Source organism: Peromyscus leucopus, chromosome X, assembly GCF_004664715.2.
Source record: "Peromyscus leucopus breed LL Stock chromosome X, UCI_PerLeu_2.1, whole genome shotgun sequence".
Classification (NCBI taxonomy): domain Eukaryota; kingdom Metazoa; phylum Chordata; class Mammalia; order Rodentia; family Cricetidae; genus Peromyscus; species Peromyscus leucopus.
This window is the reverse complement of record NC_051083.1, coordinates 41,191,939-41,213,145: the sequence shown is the minus strand read 5'-3', so window position 1 is coordinate 41,213,145 and position 21,207 is coordinate 41,191,939. Positions and strand designations below refer to the sequence as shown.

General features: G+C 36.6%; 1 protein-coding gene across 1 annotated transcript in view; it reads left to right on the top strand.

Annotated features, from left to right (window-relative positions):
• Cfap47 (cilia and flagella associated protein 47) overlaps positions 1–21,207 on the top strand; it is a 236,509-nt gene that overhangs the window by 155,954 nt on the left and 59,348 nt on the right. Inside the window, exons 50-52 of the mRNA XM_028872040.2 lie at positions 115–226; positions 4,972–5,100; positions 8,396–8,493. Coding sequence (XP_028727873.1) covers positions 115–226; positions 4,972–5,100; positions 8,396–8,493 — 339 coding nt within the window. The remainder of the gene's footprint in view (positions 1–114; positions 227–4,971; positions 5,101–8,395; positions 8,494–21,207) is intronic.

Genomic DNA, 21,207 nt, shown 5'->3' with positions numbered 1-21,207 from the left:
TTTATGCAGAAGCTTATGACATTAACTCATATAAAGTAGTGGAACATGATAAAACAAAGAATATATTTTCTTATTGACATTACCTAATTCTTACTTTCCAATCCACTTTTCTAGGTAACTTCAGATCTAGAAATAGTGTGGGGAAATTCCTATATCACCATAGAACCTGACAACTCAATTCCATACACTCTCCATGTATGCCCTTGGAAACGTGGAGATTTCAGAGGTATAAAATCTTTAATAAAATGTTATTATTAGTTACATTGCCAGGAAGGAAATATGATAATAATAAATTTAACCATCATATATGGTTCTTTTGAGTAAATGATAAGAGGGAAAGCTTAATTTGTCATTGCACTCTTTATCCAAATAGAGTTTCAGGGAATGCATTTTATGACAAGTATTATTTTATCTTGGCAAGTTCAACTCTATCTGTAGAAGAAATTTCTAGAAGTTGAATACTTAGTTAATGGTGTTTATATTTGAAACTTAGGAGATACTTTCAAATAACACTACCAGTATATGAACTCTAAGGTATTCTACGATAATGCCTTTGATACTATAGGAATGGGTATTATAAACCTTCTACATGTACTCAATTAACATATAGAAATAGAGTTAATGTTTAGTATGTATAAAGTATTTTTTATCTCTAATAAAATATTCATTTATATAAAGTTACCAGTGATACATGAGCAGAATTATCCCACTGAGAAGATTGTTTATATATTCAATAAACATAATGTTAGAAGTGTATTAAGCTTATTATTATTAAGTGTATTAAGTGCTTATCATCATTTGTTCTCTGCAAGTACTGATTTCTTATCCCTGTTTGCCTTGATAAAGACTATCTCTGCAAAGGGCCTATTAAAATATGATAAAATTGGAAAGTATCACCCTATTGCAAACCTCTCAATGAAGTAATTTATTTTACTTTTGGAGATAAACCAGAAAATGTGAAATGATAGGAAATTTTAATTTCAAGTTTCAATCTGATTGTCTTTTTTCTTTTTCACATTTTAAATCATACTGCTTAGTAGATTTCCTTAATTTTACAATTTTAATTTATAATTTCAATAAAAGAAAATAAATTGTTCATAAGTTTCAAATTATTTATTTCTTTTCCTTTTTCAAAGATAGGCTCTTAGTACATAATAAACTTATCATTTCACTTTGCAAATTGTGTTGTTGAAGCTACACACTCTTATACAAATGCATATGTATTTTTATAAAATATAATAATTCTTAATTTCCTGTTGTATAGAAAACTATGAATTTTGTTGATTATGAAAGGGAACCACAAACCCTTGAATATCATTTAATGCTTATAAATTCCTTAACAAAAAAAAAGTCCTTTAAATTGACATAGATGGAGAAAACAAGATATTTCTTGATAAATCAAATTTAAAACAATATCCGTCCACAAATCCAGCCCTACAGAAGGTACTAGAAGGAAAACTTCAACCAAAGGAAGTAAACTACACTCATGAAAACAAAGGCAATAGATAATCTCACAAAAAATACAAAGAAGAGAAATGCAAGCACACACACACACACACACACACACACACACACACACACACACACACATTCATGCAGGCATGCACACACATTCTGTATCCTCTCCCTCCCCCACCACTCTCTCACACAAACACAGAAAAGTAAATTAATACATACAACCAAACAAATCATTTGTAGAAGCCATTGAGGTGTCTTAACATATGAAAACCCTTGCTCCAAGCCTGATGACTTCAGTTTAATCCCTGTGATCCCTGTGATGGAAGGAGAGAACCTACTGAATCTTGTCCTCTGCCCTTCACACACTCACTGTGGCATATTTGTACTCACACAATACACTTGTACTCAAATAATAATAAATAAATGTAACACACTGTAAAAGTTTTTTGTCCAAAGACTTTAAATTATTCAAGCTATGAAAAGGGTTAAATAATTATATTTAATATGCCTTTCCTGTATGTAATCATTTTGTTGATGTTAGTGAGGCTATAAATTTTCAGAACATGGTTTTGCTAGTCATATTTCATGAGTCACCTGAGTGCCTCAGCACATTGACTGTATGATCTTTTGTTTTGGCTAAAGCTAGGACACAGGTTTGTTAATTGTTGTGTGCTTTACCATAACATATAGCATATAATGATAGATATGATATGCCTCCTGACTTCCATGAATTTATATCTCATTGTGGGTCTAAATATCTATAAATCAGTCTATAATTTGATACATTGAAATTTTAATTATAGGCACAGGAAGCAGAAAATGGGAAGAAACATTATTCCCAAAGTGGGAATATTAATCAGCTTCAATAGAGGGTAATGGTTTGATCAGGACCTTAATGTATGTGCTGGGACTTTTATCAGTTAGTGTGATTGGGGAAGATATCCAAACAGTTGCAACAACATTAGTGGAAACACAGTGAACGTAGTTCATGTAAATCAAAAAATAAATTAATGTTATGGAATAAGTATGTGAATGGAATGCAGAATGACATATAGCTAGAAATATATGCAGATTTTCCTAGGTATAATCATATTGTATATCTTATTGAAGTGGTCTACTAATGCTTCTTCATATTCCTCTAAGTGTTAGGATTATACCAAAGATAAAGTTTCAGTAGAAGGCTATAACAAATACAATTTATTGAATTGAATTCATTTAAATGCATTAAGAATTATCAATCATAAACAGGCTAGGGTTGTAGCCAAGAGGTAGAATACCTGAGTAGCATATATAATGCCCTCCATTTATGTTCATAGCACCACAACCAAAAATATGCTTTAAGAATGCAAAGTGTTCTTCTTGGCCTTGTGGCCTGAAACTGTCTCTAAAATAATGTACAGTGATTTATTTATATTTTATGCTCCATGTACTTGAAGTGGATAGATAGAGTGGTCAGGTACATATAATGGCAGGTAGATACAGGCGATACAAGCTGAGAGTAGACACAGTATCTGTAAATACAGTATAGTTGTGGAAGACCTTACCTTAAGTTAGTTCCTAAGATGCTCTAACTATTGCGTTAGAAAACTAATTCAGAGGACCAATTTTGTATAATTTCTTGTCATAATAGTTGATTTACTTTGTAGCATACACATGCTTGATATAGTAAGATAAAATTTACTCTTATTATCAGTGATCTTAGTAATCCAGTGGGTCTAGAAGGCAAGTGGGTAGCGATGATCAATTCTAACAGTAGAGCATGATTAAGCTGCCAGAAAACACACTTCTCAATAAAACTAATTCCTTTCACCCCAGAAGCCATCAGCAGTCCAAAGCTCATCAGTTAGGGATGAAGAATGCTCAAGCTTCTGAATCTGTGCTAGAATTTTTACTTGATCTCTTGCAGGAGGTTTGGCAGTAGGATCAGAATCCATCCCTGGTACATGAGTGGGATTTTTGGAGCCCACTACCTATGATGGGACACATCTGGCAGCCTTGAAGTAGGGGGAAGGGCTTGAAATTTCCTCTACTGTGTGTGCCTCCCCATGGGAGGCCTTGCCTTCTTGTGGGGTGGATGAGGGTGTGAGTTGGGAGGGGGAGGCTGGCAGGGCAGGAGGAGGGAAGAGGGGGATCTTTGGTGTGTAGAATGAATGGAAAATTGTACAGTTAAATAAGAAACCATCCTCTAGACTATCCACAATTATGTGTGCCCATAGATTGAGATGTTTTAATGAGATTACATGTACACATTACATGGAAATGCATGGTAAATGGGGAGAATCATAGCTGTTATTGCACAAGAAGTTTACAAGAGACAGCCAGTGTATTCAAAGTCAGTAATTTCATAACACATTGCATGATGGTTTCCTCTAACAGAACCCTTAGTTCTGATAGGTTGACCTTCTGAACTTTAGTTGTCAATGCTGTATACTCCATGGTCTTTTGTTATCAGTAACTCTCACTCTCAATACCCAAACAAGTGAAAATACTTTTTTCCATATTAGTCACTTCTTTATCCTGTCCAGGAGCAATGTGGACAGTGTTATCATACTTTCTGCCACTCTCTATCAACCAGGAATAATAAGGATATGAGTAAAGATGCTGTCTCTAGAGTACTTTCACTGCACTAATTGTTTGATATGTACATTTTATTTTAAATATCTTTTATGTTCATATATCATTTTATTTTGTTACAAGATGATTGGCTCTCTAAAAACTTTCTCCAAGGAAACTACATTCCAAGAATACATAATTCTTCAATTCAATATTAAGTAAAAACCTAAGAAAAATTTGAGGTTTTATGTAAGTTATACTTGTCTTTATATGTAGTAGAATTCTACTAAATCCATTAATATAGTATTTATAGGCACTAGCTAGACTATTTGATTATGATGCATGATTGGGAACACATGGATAGTGTGAAAACATTGTTTATCCTATGCTGATACTGAATGTTCACAGTAATTTCTGAATTATATTCCAAATATAAATATATTAACCACAGTTTTTAATATTACTGCCAATTTTGAATGTGTCCAATTTAACATAACAAAAATTACAATGGAAGTTTCAGCAGTTACAATTTTATGACTGCAAAATATTTTATGTCTCAGATGTTTATGGGAAAAATTAAACTTGGAATACTATGCAATTTGCAATTATAGAAAAGAAAATAGTTTGTAAATGAGATAATAAGTAGAAATGTTATAAATGTCTAAGGACAAAATAGATAAACACAATCATCCAGGATCACTAAGTTACTGAAAGCTAATGCAGACTAATTATTGGCCAATTTTTCTTATTATAGGAATTCTGCTGAAAAGCAACTAATAAGGATTTGTTAATGTTCCCTTGAGATTTCCATTAAATTGTTTTATAGCTTCATCATATTTAGCTCTGGTACTATCATATATGTTTGGTATGTAATTCATAGTAACTTTGATGTCTGAGACTAACTGTTTCAGAAACTCCTTACTGTGTAACTTACATTCTGTACCTACCTATGTGTTACAGGTGCAATTACGTTTTCCGTTAAGAGCAGAGATGAGGAAGATTCTCAGGAGGACACAGATCCGGAGAAAGATATCTCTTCTCAGGAAACACCATCAGATCCATCTACCATTATTTTTGAGGAATACTCAGGTAAACTTATGATAGTGAGTTTTGTTATTGTACTATGAAAATTCTGATCATCCTTTGGCTTTAAATTAAATATACATTTTAAGTGCATCATACATATCACAACTTGTGTTGTATATGCCTGTCAGAATATTGCATTATTTCAGATTTAATTTTATATAGGTTATTTTCTGAATTTGTGCTGCTCTTAAATAACAAGATTATTATACCTCACCACAAAGATTGTTTATCTTTGCATTGGTGCTAAGCTTTACCCACTTTTGTGTTATTAAATAAGGAATATATACTAAGTTTCTGATAAGATATTTATGTGTATATTGTCTTAATATTGTAGTACAATTTTCTTTTCAATATAGGGTATGATAGCAGTCTTTCTCTTATCAAACAAACTTAATCATATTTTTTTCTTATAAAGCTTAAACATTGTGAAACATATTTTTAGAAGTATGAAGAAGAATGTATTAGTAAAGAATTGAAATAGAGTGTGTTTCCTGGAAAATGAGTTGTGTGAGTATCAGGGTTCTAATAGGGTGTTAGAGAGGATCCAAAAGATGCAAAATTCTCAAAGCAAAGGTGTATACCAAGAAGATTATTTCTTTCTTTTTGTTTTCTTTTTCTTTATTCTCCCCTCATACAATACATTCCAACTGCATTTCTATTGAATGAATTTGTATTGCAATTCTTTAAAAAAGTAGGAGCAATAAATAGATGTCTTCTATTTGTCTGTTTCTCTTCTCTCTTTCCTGTCTCTGTTCCTACCCACATGCATGTGCACACACACATGACACATATCATACACATATACAACCTCCCTCAACACACATATAGAGCACCTGTGTGTTACATGTGCAATTAATTACATTGTATGTTAAAATCAGAGAGAATCTCTCTCTCTCTCTCTCTCTCTCTCTCTCTCTCTCTCTCTCTCTCTCTCTCTGTGTGTGTGTGTGTGTGTGTGTGTGTGTGTGTGTGTGTGTGTGTGTATAAAATTGTAACTAGAGTTTTCCTGCCTTGCTCACAGTCAGGACAAATCTCTGTCAACTGCCAGTCCCATAGCCGCTCAGACCCAACCAAGTAAACACAGAGACTTATATTGCTTACAAACTGTATGGCCGTGGCAGGCTTCTTGCTAACTGTTCTTATAGATTAAATTAATCCATTTCCATAAATCTGTACCTTGCCATGTGGCTTGTGGCTTACCAGCATCTTCACATGCTGCTTGTCATGGCGGCGGTTGGAAGTGTCTCTCTCTGCCTTTCTGTTCCAATTCTCTTCTCTGTTAGTCCCACCTATACTTCCTGCCTGGCCACTGGCCAACCAGTGTTTTATTTATTGACCAATCAGAGAAATTTAACATACAGACCATCCCACAGCATGGAGTTTTTGTCTGAATCTGTCAAATGTTAATGGACTAGACATCGTTAATGTAATTTTGACTGTGTATATTGTATATACTTACCGGATCTAATTTTTCTTGTATTAGTTATAAGCTGTTTAAAATTTTAGACAAAAAGATAGGAAATGTGGTATTGTATTTCCCAAATATTATGCATGCTAATAAACTTATAGTCCATTAACTCTAATAATAATAAACTCTAGTCCATTAATAAGTGGACTAATAAACTCTAGTCCATTAACATTTGACAGATTCAGATAAAAACTCCAATAAGAACCTAACCTATTTGGCTAAGTGTGTTAATGATCCATGCATTTAACCCCAGCACTTTAGAAGCAGATGCAGGCAGATCTAGGTTAGTTTAAGGTCAACCTTGTCTACACAGAAAGTTCTAGGCCAGCCAGTAAAGAACTTATCTGGAATTCCTCTATTTCCTTCACTCTCTAACTTACAGTTCTAAATGTGTCTCAGATCCATTTATTTTATGTATTTTATGATAGCTAGGTATTTGAATGAGCTGGAGTACAAGACAATATACTGCAGTACAAAATAGCATAGACTGGGGTAGTTCAATAAAATATGGAACTGTGTAATGTATACAGCACTGTATGTCATTCATTGTCACATGAGGTCACAAAAAGTGTCTTTTAACACAATACTTTGCAGTGCCATGGAGATTTCAGAAGAGACAGACACTGATAATAACATTATTGTGAGCCCCTAATTCACAGATAAACTGAGGAGAAAGGAGTTAGTAACTTAACTATGTAATTCAATCTAGAATCATAGTTCTTGAAAGTTTTTTTTTTTTGTTTGGTTTTGGTTTTTTCGAGTCAGGTTTTCTCTATGTAGCTCTGGCTGTCCTGGATCTCGCTCTGTAGACCAGGCTGGCCTCGAACTCACAGAGATCCACCTGGCTCTGCTTCCCGAGTGCTGGGAAGCTAGTTCTTGAAAACTTTTAAACACAATATTATTGTGACTGTGTGTACAATTCACTCTTCGCCCTGAGGTAGCTCAGCACTAGAAAACCAAAGAATCCAGAAACGAGAAGCTATGCAGATGGAAAAAATGGACAGAAAGAGAATGAATTTGATGCAAGTACAGAACCTCTCTCTGAAGGGACTTTTTGGCTGATCAAGATTTAAGTTTTGGTGCCAGAGTCTATATATCAACAGAGGCAGAATTTTCTGCTCTAAAGTAAAACGGGCAATGCTGACATAAATATCATCTCACTACTTCACCTAACCATCTTTCTAGCTTTCTTTGAGTTAAATTGCAAGAATTTTTAAAACTCCCATGGTACCTGGGCCTAATACTCCTGAACCTTTCCTTAATTTAAATTCTTATATGACTACCAATGAACTGTTCATTGCAATGCATTATTTAGATGTTTCTTGGTATCAGTATATGAATGTTTTAGAAGGTAGAGTAAAGTATTTTTCGTTTAGACCATTAATGCTTGACTTAAAAGCTTCTTAAGTTTACTATGCTGGGGAAATGAATGAGTTACTGGAACAGGCATAAAACCAAGAGCATTGCCTACTTGCCTGGCCATACATAATGGGGCTTCTCTTACTGCTCACCACTGTAATGAAAGAACCTCCTGGTATTCTTAGATTTCCTGAGAAGTCCAAGAAAAGTGACATAGATGCCAGGATGCCAGCCATGGTCGTACATGCCTATAGTTCCAGCATTTGGGACTCTGAGGCATAAGGATTATGAGAGTTTAATGCCATCCTGTGCTTTAGTGAGTGCAAGGAAAAAGGGAAAAATATAGAAGAGTAAGTTCGAAAATGGTATGTATATGGATTTCATATTTGTATAGGATTCTGAAGCCTATATTAAGAAACGCTTGTTTGTTGTTGTATCTTTAGTTTTTGTTTTGTTTTGTTTTGTTTTCAGATGAGAAGGTTAAAACTTTAAAAATCTGGTATCATATTGACATCCATAGCTCTCCTGCACCTCCTGTAGATACAATTGAACTTCACTGTACAGCTCTGGTAAGAGCCCCGTAAATGTTCATAAATTGCCATTTGAGAAAGAGCTGTTATACACTAAGTTTCTACCCTTAAAAATATACATTCCAAAGGTGTATACTGAAATTAATCAGTCAGAGTCACTCTAGACCTTCAATGCTTTGGAGAAATATCTTTTAGTTATATGGCACCTTGTAGTGACTTCCTACTTAGCATCTGCCTGCACATTTCAAGATTGTTATGTAAATTTAACTTTAGCCTATCTCCTTATTCTGCATATATGTGGTACAAGTGAAATTGTGCTCCCTGGTCTCCAGCATGCATTCTTCCCAATATCCACAGTAAGATGTTTACTTTGAAATGTATTTAGAGTCCTAGTGTGGATTTTGCAGTGCTGAGATTAAAGGCGTATGCCACCACTGCATGGGGAGATTTTCTTAATTAAATATTCATGTGTTAATAAATATGTATCCAAAACTTCTTAATAATTCAAACATCAATAGTCTAGATTGTAGTAAAGCAAGATGATGTTAATTGCTAATAATAGTTTAATTAGATATAATCATTGTATTGTTAGCATACAGAAATTTAAATTGATCATAAACAAATAAGTGTTATTTTCATAAAATCTTAAAATTTAGCTCCTAATAATATAAAGTAAGAAAATATTTCTAATATTTTAAGTTTATAAGTTGATTATATCCCAAGATGTGTTCTGGATAAATCTCCACTGAGGCATAGAAAATACCTGATGAAAATGTTGACATGACAAATGTAGCTTGCAAAAGCATTATCTTCTAAGTGGAAAATTATTTAGCTTGATGATGGTAGGATAATCTCACTCAATGAAAATGCCCTATTTCCATGGCCTAGTATTTGCAATAATGTGGATACTTAAAAGGCTATTTTCATTTATTTTAGATTTTAAATATTTTCTTGTTACTTTTATTTTAGATGTATGAGATGATGTCTGTATGTAGGGATATTTTTCACTGTCTGCATGCCTGTTGCCCTCAAGGCCTGAAAAGGGTATTGGATCCCCAAAAACTCAAGTTCAGGATGGTTATAAGCTGCTATATGGGTGCTAATAACTGAATCTAGGTCCTCTGTAAGAGTGGCTGTGCTCTTAACCACTGAGCTATCTCTCCAGGCCCACTTTTATAAAGGGGATTTTTATTTTTTATTTATTTTTTTTAAATTTATTTTACAATACTATTCAGTTCTACATAACAGCCACAGATTCCCTTGTTCTCTCCCTACCTGTCCCCTCCCCTTCCCCCCAGCACACCCCCCATTCCCACCTTCTCCAGATCAAGGTCTCCCCCAAGGACTGGGATCAACCTGATAGACTCAGTCCAGGCAGGTCCAGTCCCCTCCTCCCAGATTGAGCCAAGCGTCCCTGCATAAGTCCCAGGTTTCATGAAAACAGCTAACTCATGCAGCGAGCCCAGGACCTGGTACCACTCCCTAGATGCCTCCCAAACATATTAAGCCAATCGAATGTCTCACCTATTCAGAGGGCCTGATCCATTTGGGGGCCCCTCAGCCTTTGGTTCATAGTTCATGTGTTTCCATTCATTTGGTCATTTGTCCCTGTGCTTTATCCAACCTTGGTTTCAACAATTCTCGCTCATATAAACCCTCCTCTTTCTTACTAATTAGACTCCCAGCGCTCTACCAGGGGCCTAGCCGTGGATGTCTGCATCCAGATTCCTCAGTCCTTGGATGGGGTTTATGGCATAACTATTAGGGTGTTTGGCCATCCTATCACCAGAGTAGGTCAGTCCCGGCTGTCTCTCCACCATTGCCAGCAGTCTTTTGTGGGGGTATCTTTGTGGATTTCTGTGGGCCTCTCTAGCACTTTGTTTCTTCCTTTTCTCATGTGGTCTTCATTTACCATGGTCTCCTATTCCTTGTTCTTCCTCTCTTTTCTTGATCCAGCTGGGATCTCCCGCTCTCTTTCCCTCGACCCTCGCCCTTCATTGCTCCCACTCATGTCCAGGCTGTTCATGTAGATCTCATCCATTTCTCCGTGTCTTTCTTGGGGTCCCGTTTTCCAGGTAGCCTCACTGGTGATGTGAGTAGCAGTCCATTCATCCTTGTTCCACATCTAGTATCTTCCTATGATTGAGTACATACCATATTTGTCTTTCTGAGTCTGGGTTACCTCACTCAGGATGATTTTTTCTAGATCCACCCATTTGCCTGCAAACCTCATGATGTCATTGTTTTTCTCTGCTGAGTAGTATTCCATTATGTATATGTGCCACAATTTATTTATCCATTTTTCAGTTGAAGGGCATCTAGGTTGTTTCCAGGTTTTGGCTATTACAAACAATGCTGATATGAACATAGCTGAGCAAGTGCTTTTGTGGTATGATTGAGCATTTCTTGGGTATATGCCCAGGAGTGGTATAGCTGGATCTTGGGGGAGATTGATTCCCAATTTTCTAAGAAAGCACCATATTGATTTCCAAAGTGGTTGTACAAGCTTGCATTCACACCAGCAGTGGAGGAGAGTTCCCCTAATTCCACATCCTCTCCATCATAAAGTGTCTTCAGTGTTTTTGATCTTAGCCATTCTGACAGGCGTAAGGTGGTATCTCAGAGTTGTTTTGATTTGCATTTCCCTGATGATTAGGGATGTTGAGCAATTCTTTAAATGTCTTTCAGCCATTTGAGTTTCCTCTGTTGAGAATTCTCTGTTTAGTCCTAAAGCTCATTTCTTAATTGGACTGTTGGTTGTTTTGATGTCTAATTTCTTGAGTTCCTTATATATTCTGGATATCAGTCCTCTGTCACATGTGGGGTTGGTGAAGATCTTTTCCCATTCTGTAGGCTGTCGATTTGCCTTGTTGACCGTATCCTTTGCTCTACAAAAGCTTCTCAGTTTCAAGAGGTCCCATTGATTGATTGTTTCTCTCAGTGTCTGTGCTACTGGTGTTATATTTAGGAAGTGATCTCCTACTCCTATGCCAATGCACTCAAGACTACTTCCTACTTTCTCTTCTAGCAGGTTCAGAGTAGCTGGATTTATGTTGAGGTCCTTGATCCACTTGGACTTAAATTTTGTGCACGGTGACAGATATGGTTCTATTTGCAGCCTTCTACATGTTGATATCCAGTTATGCCAGCACCATTTGTTGAAGGATGCTTTCTTTTTTTCATTGTACCCTTTTGGCTTCTTTGTCAAAAATTATATGTTCATAGGTGTGTGGGTTAATGTCAGGGTCTTCAATTCGATTCCATTGGTCCACATGTCGGTTTTTATGCCAATAGCAAGCTGTTTTTATTACTGTAGCCCTATAGTAGAGCTTGAAGTCAGGGATTGTGATGCCTCCAGAGGTTGTTTTATTGTACAGGATTCTTTTGGCTATCCTGTTTTTTTTTTTTGTTTTTCCATATGAAGTTGAGTATTATTCTTTCCAGGTCTGTGAAGAATTGTGTTGGTATTTTGATGGGGATTGCATTGAATCTGTAGATTGTTTTTGGTAAGATTGCCATTTTTACTATGTTAGTCCTGCCTATCCATGAGCATGGGAGATCTTTCCATTTTCTGACATCTTCTTCAATTTCTTTTTTCAGGGACTTAAAGTTCTTGTCATATAGGTCCTTCACTTGCTTGGTTAGTGTTACCCCAAGGTATTTTATGTTATTTGTGGCTATTGTAAAGGGTGATGTATCTCTAATTTCCTTCTCAGCTTCTTTGTCCATTGTATATAGGAGGGCTACTGATTTTTTTGAGTTGATCTTGTATCCTGCTATGTTGCTGAAGGTGTTTATAAGCTATATCAATTCCTGGGTGGAATCTTTGGGGTCACTCAAGTATACTATCATGTCATCTGCAAATAGGGAAAGCTTGACTTCTTCCTTTCCAATTTGTATCCCCTTAATCTCCTTATGTTATCTTATTGCTCTGGTTAGAACTTCAAGTACTATATTGAATAAGTATGGGGAGAGCAGACAGCCTGATTTTAGTGGAATTGCTTTGAGTTTCTCTCCATTTAATTTGATGTTGGCTGTTAGCTTGCTGTAAATTGCCTTTATTATGTTCAGGTATGTTCCCTGTATTCCTGATTGCTCCAAGACCTTTATCATGAAGGGGTGTTGGATTTTGTCAAATGCCTTTTCTACATCTAGTGAGATGACCATGTGTTTTTTGTTTGTTTGTTTGTTTATATGGTATATTACATTGATGGACTTTTGTATGTTGAACCACCCTTGCATCCCTGGGATGAAGCCTACTTGATCATGGTGGACAATTGTTCTGATGTGTTCTTGGAGTCTGTTTGCCAGTATTTTATTGAGTATTTTTGCATCCATGTTCATGAGGGAGATCCGTCTGTAGTTCTCTTTCTTTGTTGCATCCTTGTTTGGTTTAGGAATCAGGGTAATTGTAGCCTCATAGAAGGAGTTTGGTAATGTTCCTTCTGTTTCTATTATGTGGAACAATTTAGACAGTATTGGTATTAACTCTTCTTTGAAGATCTGGTAGAATTCTGCACTGAAACCATCTGGTCCTGGGCTTTTTTTGGTTGGGAGACTTTTAATGACTGTTTCTATTTCCTAAGGAGTTATTGGACTATTTAAATAGTTTATCTGGTCTTGATTTAACTTAGGTATGTGGTACCTATCCAGAAAAATGTCCATTTCTTTTAGGTTTTCCAGTATTGTGGAGTAGAGGTTTTTGAAATATGACCTGATAATTCTCTGGATTTCCTCAATGTCTGTTGTTATGTCCCCCTTTTCATTTCTGATTTTGTTGATATGGATTCTCTCTCTCTGTGTGTCTTTTGGTTAGTTTGGATAAGGGCTTGTCTATCTTGTTGATTTTCTCAAAGAACCAACTCTTTGTTTCATTAATTTTTCGTATTATTCTCTTAGTTTCTAATTTATTAATTTCACCTCTCACTTTGATAATTTCCTGGCATCTATTCTTCCTGGGAGACTTTGCTTCTTCTTGTTCTAGAGCTTTCAGGTGTGCTGTTAAGTCACTAGTGTGGGATTTCTCCAACTTCTTTATGTGGGCATTTAGTGCTTATTGGGGAAAATTATAAAGGCCACTCCACGTAGTTAAAAGGAAGATTTATTTAGTGGATGACTTACAAATGAAGGAATAGATAGGTTGCGGGGGTCTGGGGAAGGTGTATCGCAATCCAGCGGTGTTCTCTGGAGCTCCGCTCAGTCAACCTCCACCGTCCAGGGTCCAGGAACAGAGAGAGCACTTGCCCATCCAGGTCTAGGGTCTCCAGATGCCTCCCTTGGCCCCGCCTTGTAGGCGTGACAGTTGCCAGAGTCTCAATGGGGGTTGGAACTTCCAGAACCAAGCTGGAATAGCTACCCACTACAAGTGCTATGAATTTCCCTCTTAGCATTGCTTTCATAGTGTCCCATAAGTTTGGGTATGTGGTGTCTTCATTTTCATTGATCTCTAGGAAGTCTTTAATTTCTTTCTTTATTTCTTCCTTAACACATTGGTGATTCAGTTGAGCATTATTCAGTTTCCATGAGATTGTAGGTTTTCTGTAGTTGTTGTTGTTGTTGAAATCTAACTTTAAACCATGGTGTTCTGATAGAACACAGGTTATTCCAATTGTTTTGTATCTGTTGATATTTGCTTTGTGGCCAAGTATGTGGTCGATTTTAGAGAAAGTTCCATGGGGTGCTGAGAAGAAGGTATATTCTTTCTTGTTAGGATAGAATGTTCTGTAGATATCTATTAGGTCCATTTGGGTCATGACATCAGTTAAATCCTTTATTTCTCTGTTAAGTTTCGATTTGGGAGATCTGTCCAGTGGTGAAAGTGGGGTGTTGAGATCTCCCACTATTAATGTGTGGGGTTTTATATGTGGTTTAAGCTTTAGTAATGTTTCTTTTACATATGTGGGTGCCCTTGTGTTTGGGGCATAAATGTTCAGAATTGAAACTTCATCTTGGTGGATCTTTCCTGTGATGAATATGTAATGTCCTTCTTTATCTCTTTTGATTGATTTTAGTTTGAAGTCTATTTTGTTGGATATCAGGATGGCTACACCCGCTTGTTTCTTAAGACCATTTGATTGGAAAGTCTTTTCCCAGACTTTTATTCTTACGTAGTGTCTGTCTTTGAATTTGAGATGTGTTTCTTGTATGCAGCAGAAAGATGGGTCCTGCTTTCATATCCATTCTGTAAGCCTATGTCTTTTTATAGGTGAAATAAGTTCGTTGATATTAAGGGATATTAATGACCAGTGATTGTTCATCCCTGTTATTTTTGGTGGTAGTGTGTGTGTACTTCTCTTCTTTGGGGTTTACTGTTGTAGCTTTATCTATTGCCTGTGTTTTCGAGTGTGTATCTGACTTCCTTCGGTTGGAATTTTCCTTCTAGTGCTTTCTGTAGGGCTGGGTTTGTGGATAGGTATTGTTTAAATCTGGCTTTGTCTTGGAATGTGTTGTTCCTTCCGTCTATGATGATTGAAAGTTTTGCCAGTTATATTAGTCTGGGCTGACATCCATGGTCTCTTAGTGTCTGCATTACATCTGTCCAGGTCCTTCTGGCTTTCAAGTCTCCATTGAGAAATCGGGTGTTATTCTGATGGGTTTACTTTTATAAGTCACTTGGCCTTTTTCCTTTGCTGCTCTTAATATTCTTTCTTTATTCTGTACATTTAGTTGTTTAATTATTATGTGTCGAGGGGACTTTTTTGGGGGTCTAGTCTGTTTGGTGTTCCATAGGCTTCTTGTATCTTCATAGGCATTTCCTTCTTTCAGTTGGGAAAGTTTTCTTCTATAATTTTGTTGAATATATTTCCTGTGCCTTTGAGTTGATATTCTTCACCTTCTTCTATCCCTATAATTCGTAGGTTTGGTCTTTTCATGGTGTCCCAAATTTCTTGGACATTTTGGTTCATGACTTTGTTGGCTTTAATGTTTCCTTCGACTGATGAAACTATTTCTTCTACTGTATCTTCAATGCCAGAGATCCTCTCTTCCATCTCTTGCATTCTGTTGGTTATACTTGCATCTGAAGTTCCCGATCTTTTACTCAGGTTTCTATTTCCAGCTTTCCCTCTGTTTGTGTCTTCTTTATTTTTTCAATTTCCCTTTTCAGGTCTTGGACTGTTTCCTTTATTTGTTTCATTGCTTTTTCATGATTTTCTTTCAGTACTTTATTTTTTTTTCCAGTACTTTATTGTTTTCTTCCAGTACTTTATTGTTTTCTTCCAGGACTTTATTGTTTTCTTCCAGGACTTTATTGTTTTCTTGCAGGAATTTATTGTTTTGTTCTAATTTGTTTGCCCTTTCCTCTAGTTGTTTACAGCGTTCTTCCAATTTTCTTGTCTTTTCCTCTACACAAGCCTCTACCTTCTTCATGATGTTACTCATAAGACTACTTTCTTCTGATTCTTCCAATTTTTGATGTTCAGGTCTAGATATTGGAGGTGGGCTAGGTTCTGGTGATGCTGTATTGCTCTTCATTTTGTTGTATGTCTTGACGTCTGCCCATCTCCTTGTGGTTCCTTCTTGGTCTTATCAGTGTACTTGGTTCAGAAAGAGCTGACAGATTCAGGAAGTCTCTCTCTCTTGTCCAGATGGGAGTTCTCTTGTCCAAATGGGAACTCTGGGGCAGGATGGAAGCTCTTATCTGGACCTGAAGTCTCTGGTCCAGAAGGGAAGTCGGGAGCAGGGTGGGAGCTGGGGGCCGGTCTCTAAGTCTCAGGAGGTGGCTGGGGTCTCGGGCAGATGGGCGTGGTGGCAGGGCGTGGAGATTACAGGGGCTGCTGGGGGGCTTGGAGAAGGGGAACCCTCCCGGTGGGGCTAGAAGGGGACCTGCCCGGTGGCCAGAACCTGGGGCCAAGTTGGGCAGGTCTTCCCAGAGTGGCTGGTGCCCAGGTATGGGGTCCAGGTTGGGCCGTGCTACTCACCTCTGGTCTTGAAGGGAAGTCGTGGGCAGGATGGGAGCTGGGGGCCCGGTCTCTAAGTCTCAGGAAGTGGCTGGGGTCTTGGGCAGATGGGCGTGGGGGCAGGGCGTGGAGATTGCAGGGGCTGCCGGGGGGGGGCTTGGAAAAGGGGATCCCTCCCGGTGGGGCTAGAAGGGGACCTGCCCGGTGGCCAGAACCTGGGGCCAAGTTGGGCAGGTCTTCCCGGAGTGGCTGGTGTCCAGGGATGGGGTCCTGGTTGGGCCCGGATACTCACCTCTGGTCCAGAAGGGAAGTCGGGGGTAGGATAAAGGGGATTTTTAAATAGCATAAACAACTTCTTGATGTGTGAAATGATCACTGAATTAGAATTTTCTCCTTTATTTTTTCAGGAGTGAGCTAATTATATTTTAATCTTTAGCAGTTGACAGGGTACACTGACATGGAAATGAGATTAGTCCCCACCTGTCAAAAATCTAAAAACATTAAGTCAATTTAACAGGCCCTCTGGGCTTTCTATTTTTGTTTCTTTTCTTTTTTTACTAAGAAAAATTTTTTCATTCAGTTTACACACCCTTAACAAAATGTGGTAGGAAAAAATTTAGACACTTAAGATATTAGCAATACAAGACAGTGTGTTACTGAATATTTGTTTAATATGATTAGGAAGATGAGCTGAAATGTATAAAAATTAGCAAACATACATGCAAATATGAAATCACCAACACCTGTGCATATTCTCAATAAAACTTTTATGAAGGGTTTTTATTTTCTTGCAAGAGTTCCTAGCCCTTTGAGAAAATACTAACGAAAAACATTGATATTTATTTTATGATGTTCATTTTTGAATGGTATAGAATCTTATACAGGTTGAGAATCCCACAATATTACAGTATTTATGTAGCTATGTACAATTTTAGAAATTACAAAGAAATTGCTATGTATCTCTTACATCGAGACATTTCCAGTATGTTTTCATTTTTTTTTAACTTAAATAGAAATATCGCCGTTTCATGAGTTTATTACTTGCATAAGTACTGTAACTACTTACTCATTGTTCCACTTGTGATTACAGGCAGCTTTGCTATTTTAATTAAATATTCATTTTCAACCGAGGCTGATTGAAAAGGTTCTTTTTTTCAACTAATTCTATGTTGGAGGATATTGTCGAATGATGTTGCTTCTAATTCATTAAGTTTTCCTGTCCTTCTAGTCGTAAAAGTTTATACTTTCTTTTACTTTTACAAAACCTAATTTAATAGAATGACTTATTTTTTTTTATTTATTTTTTTGTTTGTTTGTTTTTTCCAGACAGGGTTTCTCTGTGTAGCTTTGCGCCTCTCCTGGAGCTCACTTGGTAGCCCAGGCTGACCTCGAACTCACAGAGATCCACCTGGCTCTGCCTCCCGAGTGCTGGGATAAAAGGCGTGTGCCACCACTGCCCGGCAAGAATGACTTATTTTTTAAATATTCACAGCCAAACCTTGTTATGCTCCTTGAAGTAGATGCTTCTTAGTATTTCCAAGTATATACTAAAAATTGTTTTCTTCACATAAAATCACTTCCCCATATTTTCAACTGCATTTGTTGGTTTGCAAACTCATTTATGAAATGTTTTCCTTAAACCTAAGATCATAAGATATAGCAATGGTATATTCATGATACTAAGACATCTCTGATTTCCAGCTGCTTCTCAGCTTTTATTGTATTTAATGTGATTTCCACATTTTCTTTACACAAGAATTAATAATCATTTTTTCCTAAAATGGACTCGATATAATATTTGTATTCTAAAGGTCTTTACATTTATGCTTACTATAGGGTAAAGGAAAAAATGCCATAGATTATATTCTCAGTAAACAGTAATAGAATGTGAAGACAGTAATTTTGATGATTTAAAGTATTTAGGATTTATTTTTTGGGGTTTTAATATTTTTGAATAGTTTAATAGACATATAAAATATAAAACATCTCCTATACACCATATAATTTTGATGTGGGAGACTCAGAGTAAACTATTTTTCTCCTAATGATGTTTAGTAGCTCTAGTAAATAGCTTATGAAAATGTGTGTGAATAAAACTTCATGTGCTACACATGAAAAAAGAATACTAGAACAAATTCAAGATGGAAGATGTTTAATGGATTTTTTTAGCCAAGTTCAACTTTTTTAAATAACGAATAAAGATTTATTCAGATTTAACATCATACTTTGGGAACTTGGAGAACAAATTACAACTGTTTTGAGATATTTATATACACAATTGAAAAATGTATATAATGGGAATGGAAAGGGAAGATGAGATTGGACGTGCCCATCTCTTCACTTTTAAAATCATCAAATGGGGAGTATATGTTAACTAGGTGACCACTTTACAATTATCTGAAAGACTATAATTTTAATAAAAGTGCAGAAAGTAATGCCTTTTCACTGTATTGTGGTTGATATATTTTGTATCCTAATAAACTTCTCTGAGGGTCAGAGAACAGAACAGCCACTAGTTAGACATAGAGGCCAGAAAATGGTGGCACACACGCCTTTAATCCAATCACTTGGGAGGCAGAGATACATCCGGATCTCTGAGTTCAAGGCCACACTAGGAACAGAGCCAGGTGTGGTGGCACACACCTTTAATCCCAGCACTTGAGATCTAATGTCTTCCTTGGGAAAGACACACGCCTTTAATTCCAGGAAGCGATGGCATGAAGCAGAAAGGTATATAAGTTTTGAGGACTAGAGGCTTTATATGCTTTTAACCTTTGAGGCTTTTAGCAGCAGTTCAGCTGAGATCCATTCGGGTGAGGACTCAGAGGCTTGCAGTTTGAGGAAACAGGATCAGCTGAGGAATTGAAAAAGTGAGGTTAGCTGTGGCTTGTTCTGCTTCTCTGATTGTTCAGAATTCACCCCAATACCCGGCTCCAGGTATGTTTTTATTAAGAAGACCTTTTAAGATTCGTGCTACACTGTATATGTTTTGGGTTGAATTAACGAATTGTGAGGTGAAAGGGGTAAGATAAAAGGTGGACTAACATGAGAAAATACAGTTGCATACAGGCAAGAGCAGCAAAGGAGTGACAAGGACATTTCTAGTTTATAGCTGCCTCCCTTGTTTCTGCAAGTCCCGAACTACTGTAATGAACTCTTCCATTTCAGAAAATTGTAGAAAGAGAATATAGGTATCCTTCCTCTGAATTACATAGGACTTTCAAACTGCCCCAAGTTCCATTTGTTTATTGACTTGGTAATGTTTTCAAATTAAATAAAATTAAAGTTGAAAATTTCCTCAATGAAATTTTACCTAAATTAGTAGTATTGCATGTTTTCCACCTCAGATTATGATCATTTTATGATGAAATCATGATTATCTTCTGAGAGAGGATATAGTAAAATATATTTCCTGCTACTTCCTATTAAATTGACTCAATTGTTTATGTGTGAAAACATAATCTTTACGTGAGCTCTACAAGGAGGAAAAAAAGAAAAATAAACAAAAAAGGCCACAAGATTAGGCTCAATTCTGGAAAAAAAATTAAATGCAAGAGAAGGAACAGTTAGAAAAAAACAAAACCACTTGGTGAGGTGATAAAGTTCTGCTCCCATCTCAAGTTGCTGCCTTCAATCAGTACCTTTCAAACAACAAGGCAACCTGGACAAACTTGAGATTTCAAGTGTGTCCTGTGTCATATTTTCACATGGACACTTTAAATATTGTGACTGAATAGATTTATAAACAAACACAGTGTCTTCTCCTTGACCACACCTTTCATTATACCATGAATACTTACTTTCAGTCATAAAAATCATCTTTGCACTAACTGCCTGTGCTCCTCACTCATAGTACGACCAAGTCGCCGAGCAGCAGAAGTACAATCAGAAGTTATATTTCTCAGGTCCTCTTGCACACTGGATTCTTGTTCTCTCTAACAGTGTGTGAGTGATATCACTGATCAAGGGAGATGAGAAATATTTACCCATTTCCATCCATTAAACAGGCTCCCTATAAGACAGTGAAAGTGTCTTCCTCAAGGAAAATACGGTGACAGTTTAATTGTCCTTCTTTTGTGATTAAAATAAGGCAAAATAGTAAGATTTTACAAAATTAAAGTTTGAACAACAATTAATGCTCTTTTTTCTCTCTTGTCCAACCTATATCTTGTAAATTGAAAGCTCTGTTTGGGAAAAAATAATTACAGGAGGAGAGGCAATTGCATCCAGAGGGTTGAAAAGAGCAAATCTTGTTAACCTTCTTCCCCAAACTGAGAAATTTCTAGGTAAATCTGAGGATTGGAAATGGGATCACTAAAAGCAGTCAAATAGAAATATTGACTGAGTTTGAGTTTCCTTAAATATATGAAAAATAAGTCTTTCCATGATGGGAACTATTTTAAGATAACTATATGCCCATTTCTTCCCAGATTTGGAGAGCAGTAATCAAGAGAAACTTGATAACTGTTGGGGTGAGGCAGAGTCGGTTTTCTTTGGGGATGGCCCCTTGTAGATTATCCATCTGCTATTTAATTGCTTTGCAATCATGCATTTGTGGACAGCACTAGTTAGGCTCATTCAAGAAGAATAGCAAAAGAAGCGGAGATAGAGACATGAAGTTGTAAAGGGACTTGGTTCAGGTTGTGGGAGGTTTCATATGGGAAAGTTGGGGTGGGTATAATGAAAATACACTGTAGGTACACAACGGCCTTCCTAAAAAAAAATTCTATATGTGTATAAATTACTGGACAGCAAATTTAAAACATTATACTTTTAAAAGCTATGAAAGTTGCCATATTGCACATCACTGAATTTAATTCACTCAGTGTACACCATCACTGTTACAGTAAAGGAG